At 41.7% G+C, this 12,604-nt stretch overlaps 1 protein-coding gene across 5 annotated transcripts in view; it reads right to left on the reverse strand.

Moving 5' to 3' along the window:
* Nucleotides 1-10,599, reverse strand: part of MAGI3 (membrane associated guanylate kinase, WW and PDZ domain containing 3) — a 255,499-nt gene extending 244,900 nt beyond the window's left edge. For all 5 annotated transcript variants that reach the window (XM_049880035.1, XM_049880031.1, XM_049880038.1 and 2 more), the window contains exon 1: nt 10,151-10,599. In XM_049880035.1, the coding sequence (XP_049735992.1) occupies nt 10,151-10,466 (316 nt within the window). In that variant the 5' untranslated portion in view covers nt 10,467-10,599. The remainder of the gene's footprint in view (nt 1-10,150) is intronic.
* Nucleotides 10,600-12,604: the final 2,005 nt, after the last annotated feature.

Genomic DNA, 12,604 nt, shown 5'->3' on the forward strand with positions numbered 1-12,604 from the left:
AATGGCAGTGGGTTTTTTAGTGGGATTTAAACGTCCAACTACAAGTCAACACTTAGAAAAACTGCAAAACTTCTACTGTGTGCATCATACATAAACTGAAGGTTGCTATTCAAATTATTGTTTTTATGGCTCTGAAGTAGAAGCCATGATATAATAATAATATAAAAATTGTATGGCATGATATTCAGAGCTCCTGCCCCTCCCTTTCAATTCTTCACTTCTACTCCAAGGGTCTCTGTCCCCGCAGCAAAGGCAGGAAAAAAATAAACAAAGGTGGTCAGATTTTATTCTACAATGTCTGCCAAATAACTTTGTTGGTGATTAAACAGATACCATGTTATATATGTTAACTGTTTCAAAGTTAAGAGTCAGAGAAGGTTTTATGCGTAACTTCTATGAGATCATGATTAAAAGGTATTACTGGGGGCCCTCAGAAATAAAACAATAATGATGCTGTCTCAATTTATGTTTAAGGCCCATCGTTTAAAAAAAAAAAAAAAATTTGGAAAGCAATTAGTTTAAAATTTCATTTTCAAAATGATAGAATATTGTTTGTGAAACTTCATTGCTTACCTAGACTAATAATCATTTTCTCAATGCCAAAGATAATTAAATGATCCTCCAAAGTGTTCCATTTTCCTAAGAACAAGCAGCACTGATTTTGGAAATTTTTATTTGATGTAAATAAATTAAACAAAATTAAAAAATTAAATAAAACTGAAAATTACAAGCAGTACTTTTAAACTGGGTCTATTCAAGCACTAACATTACAATTTTTTTTAAAGAAGCAGCTTTTAGATAAAGGTAGTTTTTAGATGAAAAACATCAAAAACGATTAATGTTTGCATAAAATCAGTGCCTCAGTTTTGGTCTACAGCCAATATCTGGGGTTAAAAAAAAGAAAAAGATGGTTTTATGGCAACCATTTACTGCTCCTGGCTTCAAAGCAGGGGAGATTAAATGTTTTAAAAGAGATCATTTCCTGCAGTGCTGTCTCCCCAGCATCCCGCCCTTTGAGGAACTGCCCCTCCCTTATCTCCTGGGGTCTGGTACAATGTTAATCACATTCTGCTGTCCATACCCAGCTGCAAGAGTGGACATGTCACCTGGCCTGGCCAGTCATGGTACCCCATCGCCTTCTCTCTACAGTAATTGGTCCAAGGGATGGGCACAGGGCCAAAGTCTCTGCATGAGATTTGTTACTGGACTCCAAGAAAGAGATGAGGAGCTTTAAGGGCACTGTATGACTTGAGGGGTTCAGAGCTGCCTTTCCTGCTACACTGACAGAGCCTAGCTGAGAAGGAAACCAAGCCAGGAGGAAAACAGAGCCAAGAAAGAGTCCTGGAGACTATCGTTTGAGATGTGAGTTTAGCTGTTACTGATCTATGCCTGGATTTTCATGTATGTAAGCCAATAAATTTCTTCTTAGCCTAAATTAGTCTCAGTAGAGTTTCTGTCACTTGCTACAGAAAGAATCCCTCCAAATACAGAAACTGACGTGTAAATTCTTTCCTGCTGAGATCCAAGTTAGACATCACAAGACACCTGTTATAAACTGGGTAGCCATAGCCAAAGAGTAATATTCTCTAGGACTATTCCACTAAAGTAGATTTTTAAAGTTATTTCATTGGGGGGAAAGGAGACCTAAGCCAATTTAGTTTAATATGTTTAAGTTCAGAAAACAAAGCATTTGTTTATAAAATATTTCTTCCCTCCCCCCTTTCATAGCATTTTCATTTCATAAGGCTACTTCTGTTAAATGTCATCATGTATAGTAAAATACCATTTTCAGTCATATGTAATTCCCAATCAGAACAACTGTGAGATACCGGGTAGACTCTCAAAAACTTCCCTGAAGCAGAAAAAATAATTACATGTGTTTAAAATGTTCTGCAAAAAGTAGCAAAGAGGCTAAGATGCCAGGAAGTTTTAATTAAATAAATCAGTTACCGTTCATATTGCATATCCAATATGATAAGGGAAGCCTCTACATAGAATAGATACAAAATAGTAATACATTTGAAGTAAAATTTCTTTTCATTCCATAATATAAAAAAACCTAAACTCCAAATAAATTATGGCAGAAAGTTTAACCCTTTGTATCTCTTACTGAGTCTCTAAAACAATATCTCTAGTATACGTATTAATAAAACAAGGTACCTTGGAATCTAGAGCACAATCTGTCTTCTCTTTGATATGTCACAGGTCAAATTATAATCCTCAAAATGTAGCGCATTGTTATGGACTGAATTGTGTCCCCTCAAAATGTGTGTCAACTTGGCTAGGCCATGATTTCCAGTATTATGTGGTTGTCCTCCATTTTGTGATCTGATGTAATTACCCTATGTGTTGTAAATCCTAACCTCTGTGATGTTAATGCGGCAGGATCAGAAGCAGTTATGTTAATGAGGCAGGACACAATCTACAGGATTAGGTTGGATCAGTGGTTAAGCTTTCAGCTGCTAACCAAAAGGTTGGCAGTTGGAATCCACCAGCCGCTCCTTGGAAACCCTCCGAGGCAATTCTACTCCATCCTACAGGGTTGCTATGAGTCGGAATCAACTTGACAGCAATAGGTTTTGAGTCAATCTAGAGAGAATCAAGCAGAAAAGAGAGGGACCTTATTACCACCAAGCGAGAAGAGCCAGGAGTGGGTCCTTTGTACCCGGGTCCCTGAGCAGAGAAACTCCTAGACCAGGGGAAGACTAATGACAAGGACCTTCCTCTGGAGCCAACAGAGAAAGAAAGACTTCCCCTGGTGCTGGTGCCCTGAATTTGGGCTTTTAGCCTCCCAAACTGTGAGAAAATAGATTTGTTTGGTAAAGGCATCCACATGTGGTATTTCTGTTACAGCAGCACTGGATAAGACACCCACACTACCCAGCCATGCTGGGATGACTAAAATAGGGGCGTGAGGAGGATGGCTCCCTAGAACCACTGTGATACAGCTCGGTGGTTACATCAGGATAAAACTGCTGGGGTTAAGGAAAATGGAGACACAATGGTGTCACCCCATCTCTTTTCACTGACTGCCAATCAGCTGTGATTAGAACAAAAGAGGAGGCAGGGCAGAGGTAGAAACACATTTCAGTTCCCTTTTTACTAAGATAGCAAACTGTGTTTTTCCATAACATTGGCTAGGCTTCCAAAGCAACACAAGAAAGTCTATTAACCATAAAGCAAACTACTAAGAGCAATATTTCAGCTACATTATGGTTTAAATAAAAATAACCATAGTATTACATTATGAGTTGAATAAGGCTGAAGGCAGAAACAGCATCTAAGCACCTTAATAGCATTATTTCCAGAAGAAAACACATTTCAAGGTCCAATTAAAAAAACAAACAAACTTAGAAGAGACAATTCATCATGGAACTATCTACACATTTAAACAATTAATATGATGTTCCCTCTATTTTCCAATTATTCTGTAATGTAGATTTCATATTGTTTTTGTTTTTTACCAAAAAAAAAAAAAAAGCTACTGAGATGGACTACGCCCTAGGTTTTCTATACTGAACATCCTTGCCCCACAAGTTTCTCCTCCTCTGCTTGTCTACGACTGGAAGGGCTCTAGTTCCGCTCAACCAAAACCTGTCCATCTTTCAAGGCCTGGCTGACAGTCACAATTTTCACAATTCCCTCCTCAGCCAGCGAAGTCAGAAGACAAGGGCAGATGACAAGGACCCTACGAAGACATGTGAAAAAAGAACGCAACTCTTCCTCCACCTCATTCACACATTTACCTTCTGCAAATTCACTATGTGCACCCAGATGAGAATAATTTCTTAGAATTAAAAGACACATTTTTTGTAAAGCATATCTCTTTCATGCAAGCAAACTACTTCATCTGGTATCCCACCAAAAAACAGCAACTGGTTCCAACGTGGACGGAAATGCGTTATGTAGGACTCATACTAAAGGTATTTTATGGGCAATCTAAGTGCTTTTTTAAAGATAATTTTGTTTGCGTTTGATTTTCTCCTTTTTGTAATGACTTGAAAACCTAAACCCTTCCTAAGAGCAACTCTACAACCACTTTTTAGAACAGCATACTATGCAGACAATTAGTCTAGTTTTCACCAAAATTCATATGAAAATTTACTTAAGGAGTTTTAAATACTGGGAGAATAGTGAAGAAGATAACCCCTTACTATAGATACTTGTTACAGAGGAGTCACTAAGCTCCCACTGAATTGTGAGCTTCCTGAAGGCAGAGGCCCTCTCTGACTCATGGTTGCATCCCCAGCGCAAGCTCAGTGCTGGTACGTGGTGGATGCATCACTAAATGTTTATTGACGGAATGTGTGCTGGCCACAGTATGAGTAATAGTACTTTTTATTTTCTCTTATGAGGTAAAATAAATATCTTTTCTTGAAAAACATTCTGAATAATGTCTGCTCTCCAAGGAGAAAAAGAGCGACAGAATTGCCTCTCTTCCCCCATGAACAAGTGTATCACAACACCAGCCTCTAAGCTACCGAAAAGCTTACCTTTGGCGACAGTTTTAAGGGCATTCATTCTCCCTACAAACATGTAGTATCTCAAGGAAATTATTTCTCAAAATTTCTGAAGAAAAACACAAATAACTAACTAAAGGTGAAATAGTTCTATTCTTCACTACCAAAACACTTGGCCTTTGTCAAATCACAAACAACCAAAAACTGAATTTGAAATTGGTAGGCAACACTGAAGCAGTCAAAAAGGATACAGTTCTACAGCACACTCCCGAACACTGCCCTTTGCTGTTGAGTCAGTTCTGACTCCTGATGACCCCACGGGTGTCGGAGAACTGTGCTCCACAGGGTTTTCGATGACTGATTTTTCAAAAGTAGATCACCAGGTCTTTCCTCTGAAGTGTCTCTGGGTGGGCTCGAACCTCCAACCTTTGGTTAGCTAGTGAGCACATTAAACGTTAACCATTTGTACCACCCTGGAACTCCCTCCCCAAACACTAAATGCCCACAAAATTTACAAAGCACTTAAGGAGTCATACAGCAAAGAAGCTATATGAAACTATTCACCTGAAAAGATTATGTACTGACTTCATAAGTCAGATATTTGAACAAATTTGGCAGATTTGTTTTGCCAGAAATTTAGGTAAATTAGAGACCAGGAAAAAAAATCACCATAATTTGCCTCTCATTTAACAAGAGGTTTTACTTACTTATTTATTTATTTTTATAATGTACACCCCAGAGCCCCAGGGGAAAAATAATTTCCCCAGGAGTACAGAGTATATCCCATGAAAATCAGTTTTAGCATAAACTGAATAAAATAAAAGATGAAAATTTAAAGGGCCAAATGTTAAGTATTTGTTTGGACTACTAAGATAACGAGAAATTAAAGAATAATATCTATTTATATATATTAATCTTGGAAAATAAAATTTTACAGAATAAATAAGAAGTCTGGGGATGAGGGCAGGATCAACAAAACAACCAGAATGATATACTAGAAAAGTGAACAAAATTAAATATATCTGAAATGTTGGATATAGTACTTCTACAAAGGAATGGATGGAAAATTAAAATATACACACACACACACACACACACACACATATATACAAAGATGTTAATGATATAGTGAGGGTCATCAAATCTAAGCAAACAAGAGTTTTGCCACTATGGTGGTGGTAGTGTTGTTGTGTGCCATCAAGTTGATTACAATTCATAGCAACCCTATATGACAGAGCAGAACTGCCCCATTGAGCTTCCTAGGCTGTAATCTTTATGGGAGCAGATCCCAAGGTCTTTTCTCCAGCAGAGTGGCTGGTGGGTTCAAACCACTGACCTTTAGGTTAGCACCTTAGCTTAACCATTGTGCCATCAGGGCTCCTTGCCACTATGCTACAAGCCCATTAAAAAAAAAGCCAAACCTGGTGCCATCGAGTCTATTCCAACTCATAGTGACCCTACAGGACAGAGCAGAACTGCCCCATAAGGTTTCCAAGGAGCAGGTGGTGGATTTGAACTGCCAACATTTCGGTTAGCAGCTAAGTGCGCTCTTAACCATTTCACCACCAGGGCTCCATAAGCCTATTACTCATACAAATTGGTGGTGATAATAAATAGAGGCCAGGCTGTGAACCCTTGATTTACGGACACAACTCAAAACCCAACAGACAAAAAAAAAAAAAAAAGCAGCTACCAAATTTGAGAAAGCAGGAAAGTTTTAAATTTAAAGTTTACCAAAATTTGATACTATCTTCCCTAACGAAGGAGCTGCCCAACCCTATCCCTAGTTTCTATTGCTAAAAAAAAGTAAAGAGGAATTTATTACAAATCCAGGAGGCTGGCAATTAACTCTAATTTCCCTCACCTTTCCCTTCTTCAAACATTACAACTACTAAACAAAACTCACTAAATTATCTACTATACCAAAAGATCCAAGAATTAGGAGAAGAAGCAGAACTATTATTTGCATAAACAGTCCTTACATCCAGCAATGCTTCATTGCCAAACAGGGGATGTATGCCTAGGTGTATGCCTATTGTAACAAAACTGGATGTCCCAAAGAGTATAAGGTGGGTGAAGACTTCCATTTACATGTAATTAGCATTACACAAGATCTGTTTCAAATTAGTTTTTGTTTAAACAAACTGTAACATTGTTTCTGATAACTTTCATCTCTAGATACAGTAAGAGACCTGGGGTTGTTGAGTGCCATCTGTGCATACTGATACAGCAGACAAGTGACTCCATGTACTGACTGTATCAATACTCTATCTCTGGAATAATACCCACATAATTTACTACCGATGGAATACATGTTTAAAGGTATACGAAGAAGTAAATACTTGCATCTTCCATCAAACGCCGCCCATTCATAGTTTGGGGAATTTTAGAACAAAACTAACTACTTGTATCATTAATCAGAATAAAAATTGTTTAAGAATATACTCCGAAATAAAATTAACAAATCCTTGTCACGGGGCTGTATCACATACTCTGAAGTAAAATAAACAAAACAAATCTTGGCCACAGGACTATATCATGAAACAATTTCACCAGAGGTCCAAAGTTCAACTTCCTTCCCTATTGGGAAAATACAAAGTTCAAATTCAAGAGCCAACTTTTCTCTATGCAGAAAAATAAATGACAGGTTCATAATTAAGAAGGAGCTAACTAGTTGGGCCAAGTAATAGGAACTAAAGAATTCTTCTAGAAGCAGGAAAAGTACTGACTGCTAAGCACGAAGTTAATACTAAAGCAATAAGAAATTCCATACCTTCCTCAAGAAAAGCCTCAGATTAGGAACCTTATTTTATAAAGAGTTACTCTCAATTATCCATTAAGGATTACAGCAAAAAGAAGAAAAAATAAAGCTTCCAATCAAAGCCGATGACAGTCACACCAGAAAGACTTCGTCCAGTCATCTGGTTGACGGCACTGGCTTTGGCTGGGCTCCTTTGAGCATCTGTTAAGACGAAAAGAAGAAAGCTAGGAAGCAGGAGTACTGCAGGAGCCATATCCTACAGTCCAGCTCACCCTTCTACCAGGGACTCTGTCAGAAGACAATAAGAGATCATTTCCCACTAATATTACATCTTACAGAAACTGTTAAATTTCACTCTCACATTGTGCTAGTTTCTAAATGATATGTTACAAATATAGTTTAATAAACAGTCACTAGTCAAGACAAGGGACAGAATGCTAAGTACACTTTATAATACCTTGCTAATTTAAAAATCCATTTATCTCACAAATTTTAGACAAAAGGAAAAAACAATGTGAAGGGCAAGTTCCTTTTTAAATTCTTTTACTCTGTATTTTCAACCTTTTGAAAATTAATCACAACAGTAAAGAATCTTTGTCTTCCCTGGAGATAATACTTACGCTGTTTTTAATCACTCACAAAGTTCTACAAAAAACCTCTTCAAATTCTTAATTTCTAATATTTAAAGTCTTGTGTTTAACCTGCAAAAACCTTGCTATCTTATAATAAATGTTGCTTTTAAGCAAAGCCATTTAAGAAATCCATTTAAATACCTAACATGAGACTATTAAGAAATTAAGACTATGATTTTTTTTAAGCAATTAAAATTTTAAAATTACAACTTGTTTAGAAACACGAGTATTAATTTTGGATGACACAGATGTAGTAGTATCCTTTAGAAATTACTGAAGTGGAATGTATTTTTAAAAAATATATTATTAAAATAAGTATATTTATTATTAATAATTACAAAATGTGCTATACCCATTAATACAAATTATTACTTTTATTTTGACTAAACTTTTAAAATAGGACAGTGTCTTTGGTTGTTAAAAAAGCAAATTTTTTCTACTATAAAAATTTCAACTACATTCTGAGAATAAAATATTTATTCAGCACAGTATTACTGAGCACACTCTAAACCTTTAATCATTTTCCTGAATTTGATATAGAGGTTGAGAAAATGTATAACATGCAGACCAGGCTGATGTTAACAATACATCTTCCCAGTTTTCTAAAAGAATCATAATAATTTGAAAATGCATCAGCTTCCTCATCAACGTATCAACGTTAAGCCTATTTCTGAAAAGAACAGCTATAACCTCATCCATGCCCCAACTAATCAAAACAAAACACAAGGCAATGATGCAGATGTTCTCATTATTCCTTCACTCGTGGGATCTGAACTAAATGGCACCTAGGCTAGTCAATGCTATGTAGATACCACTTTGCATATTACACACAGTGTCTCACTGGCTGAATTATAGCCCCGAAGTCTTTTCATGACCTTTTACATAAGGTTCTATATAAGTCTGAGTTAAGAAAGAATTTTGGAATTCACAAAACTATACAAAAAAGGATGTTTAAAATTTGCCAAAGTTTAAAAACTTAGTAACATTTTAAAAACATAAACCTATGAACTTAAAATGAATATGATAGAGTAGACTACAGTATGAAAATCTTAAGATTGTAGGACCATGTGAGTGTATGTGTAAGTATATCCACAATACACGCACACGTACATTGCACCATAAGCCATCAGTTCTGATTAAGCTCAGGGACTATTAAAGAGATATGTCCAAAGAGAGCTGCTGAAAAAGAAAAAAACGAAACAAAACAACCAACCAAAACAAAAAAAGATAACATACTAAATTCTTCCCTAGGTTTTCCTAGCGTTTTACGGTGAAAGGATGGCCTGATTTCTAATACAAGTCAAAATTCAGCAGCCCATTGTATTTCAATGCACGGTATATTAAGTAGAGCACATTCAGCAAAAATAGTGTGATTTTTAATAACCCTGTAATCATAATTCCCTTCTACAAACATCTTAGATGACAGAAACACATTATACTAATGCTGAAACAACCAACAATGTTGTGGATAACAAAATATGCGAGGACTACTACATACTAACAGATTTCACTGTGTGCAGCCTGATCAACGCTCTGAAACCGTCAAGTATGCCATGAACGTAATGTTCTTTGCAGCAGATTTTACTAGCATAAAAGACACCAGGGAAACATGGGTTCTTTTTTACCCATCCCTTCAACAATATTCTGCAAAATCAAGAGATTTACAAAAGCTTCTACTCAGCTAGGCACCATGGTCTTGTTCAAAACCCAGATTCTATTCAACAGCTCCAAGCAGGAACACACCACTCCGCCACACATCACAGATCGGTACGCAGTCACCTGAGCCACCTGAACTGGTAGAGTTAGGCTGTCAGTTCTGAGATGTTGCTAGTGTGTAAGAAACACCGGAGCGGCTAAGCCCTCCTAGGTACACTAGATGGTTAACCCTGGCACCAAGTGCCTTAATAGTAAGAAGCTTCTCCCCCGTTAGAAGATGCGTAAGACTGTTCCAAAGAAAATGGTACAATCGTGAGGACCTTTTCCACAAAGGAGAGCAGAAAAGAGCTAGCTTTTTCTAGTCAAAAACTCTGCGGTGGGAGACAGAGCTACAAATTTAGGAAACCTAGATTCTGGTCACAATTCTGTGACAGCTTACAGAGCAGCCCTGCCAAGTCAGAGCTCAGTTTCCCTACTGGCAAAAGGGGAATCACCGCCGCCACCCCTCCCCCTCCAAGGAGTCAGGCACACCCTAGAGGTCTAAGATTACCCGGGACGATAAAACTGGGGGAGGTGCCGCCGCTCCCAGGACCCCCACCCTGGCCCCCTGCCCCCCGCGTCAGAAGGCAGGGCCGGTGTACCTGGCTTCACAGTCTTGAGACGGATAGGCTCGCGGAAGTGGCGGATGACAGCCAGGGTATCCCGGTTGGTGAGCCCGCTGACAGGCGTCCCGTTCACCTCCAGCAGCACATCCCCGGGGCTGGGCGCCTTGCCGGAGACGACGAAGCAGGTGCCCCCGCCCGGCTCCTCCCGGAGCCGCCCCAGGTAGGGGAACTCGCCGCGCTCCGCGCCGCCCCGGATCTCTGCGCCCAGGTCGCCCGGGGACCCGGCCCAGGACACCGCGCACTCCTGCACCTTACTGAGCCAGTGCTTCTTCTTCTTCAGGGTCTTCGACATCCCGAACCCCGCTGCACCATGGGGGAGACCCCGCGCGGGCGGCCGGGGCGCCGCTCCGGCCCCTTGTCAGCCTGGGGACCCCAGGCGGCCCGCGCAGCCCGGCGAGGGGGGCCTCGCCGCCCGGCCCCCCGACCGCAGCCCGCTGGGGGCCGGGACGCTCCAAGCCCCGAGGCGCCCCTCCGACGCCTCTCCCGGCTGCGCTCCCCCGGGCTGACCGGGCTCGGCGAGGGCCACCCCGGATTAGGGTGAAGAAAGGAGAAGGGAATTGTCCCCGGGCGGCTCCAGAAGGGGTTTCGGGCGGGGTCACTGCCGACGGCTGGCCCCCGGGCTCCGCGCCCGAGCGGCGGGAAAGGCTGAGGCAAGGGGGCGGGGAGGTGAAGGAGGAAGAGCTGGGACGTGAAAAATCCGTCGGGGACGCGCAGAAGCGCGCGTGGAGCCGTCGCTGGATCGGTCTCGATCGCTGCGGCGCTGGAGAGCGGAGACCAACGCCTGCCCAGGCTGCCAGGAAACTGCCGCTTTCAAACCCGCCGCAACCTCCTCCTCCGCCCTCTCCCCTTCCCCCCGCCCTCGCCCAGCCCTCATCCAGAACCCCGCCCCCTCCCGCCGCGCGGCGCCCGGCGCGCTGCCGTCACAGGCCGAGCGCTTGGGAACGAGCCCCAGCACTCGACTTTCACGTCGGGGATTGGCCCCCGGTGCACAGGGGGCGGGCCCTCACGGAGAACGAGGACCACCGATTGGTCGATGGGAGTGGAGGAGGCGGGTACTAGAATGACTGAAGTTTAGAGAGGGTGGAAAAAAGAAGTTTGGAGAGCGAGGGTGGGCGGGGGACTGGAGTGGACTCCAGGTCGCAGGGCCGGGAGAGGCCCTCCGCACGGTCGCTAGAGCCAAGGGGAAACTCGGATGTGAGGAGCGACCGAACTCCCCGAGGTAGGGGCGTGGCTGGCGAGCCAGGCTGCTTGAGGGCGGAGCCTCGAGCCTGCGCCGGGCGCTGAGAGAAACCCGTTGTATTCTGGTAGGAGGCGACGTGCGGAGTCCGTGCTCCCAGGTGGTGGCACCTCCAGGGTGGTTACCTACGTGATTGTTGTTCATTCAACAAATGTTATTTGTGTGCCATCGATGGCACGGGGTACTGGGTATTGAGACCTGGGCTCCGAAGTCTGGTTGATGGAAAGTAAAATAGAGCCCTGCACCTAACTGCTGTGTGACCTCGGGCAAATTAGGCAACCTCTCTGAGCCGCAGCATTCTTGACTAAAAAATGGAGATAATTATACCTGCCCCTTCAAGTTGCTGCGGAGATTAAATGTGATACATATAAAATATCAGCGTGGTGGCTGGCAGCGGTTAAATGCTTCTTAACATTTGGTAGCTGATAAGAGAATGATGACGGCAATGGCTGTGACTTTGTGTCAGATAGAAATTGTGCTAGATACTGGGGTACCAGAATACCTAAAACAGAGGATCTGCCCTCAAAGACATAACAATATAGTGGGAGAGACTGATAAGTAAGCCGACTGCCTGGAGTGAGGTGGGGGCGAAGGATGGATTAGAAGCTAGCCTGGTAGCCCACTTACCTGGCTGGAGTCATGGCATGCTCCTTGCTTGCTGTTTGACCTTGACCAAATTTCAGCTTCAAGTTTACACATCTGTAAAGGAGCTGAAGGGAGAGCTAATATTGAATAATGAATATCTTAGGTCCCTCCCAGCACTAATTTTTGAGAAACTCCCCTTGACCTTTTTCTCCATCTTGGCTTGACTCAGTCTTTGGGCTCTGTTTGGAATGCCCTTTATCCCATCTCATTTAAAAATCCTTTCCATCCTCACTGCAAATGCTATCTCTTCCACATAGCCGTCTCTGATTTGATCCTCATGTGAAAAGCGTTTTCTTTGAGCTATGATACTTTATTTCACATTGCAGGATGGCACTTATTTAGGTAGACTCCTACCACCTTTTAACAGTAGGGAAAACCCCATTTTTAACTATGAATAACTACACAGAACCTCATCAAATCTCAGATAGACTGGACCAAGCTTCAGCAGCTGCAGTGATTTCATTCACACCATCTTATCAGTCAGGGTCCTGGCAGGAAACAAATGGCACTTTACAAAGATGTGGGCAGGGTGTGGGAAACCACAAGAG

The sequence above is a fragment of the Elephas maximus genome, chromosome 3 (genome assembly GCF_024166365.1).
Source record: "Elephas maximus indicus isolate mEleMax1 chromosome 3, mEleMax1 primary haplotype, whole genome shotgun sequence".
NCBI classification, from domain to species: Eukaryota; Metazoa; Chordata; class Mammalia; order Proboscidea; family Elephantidae; genus Elephas; species Elephas maximus.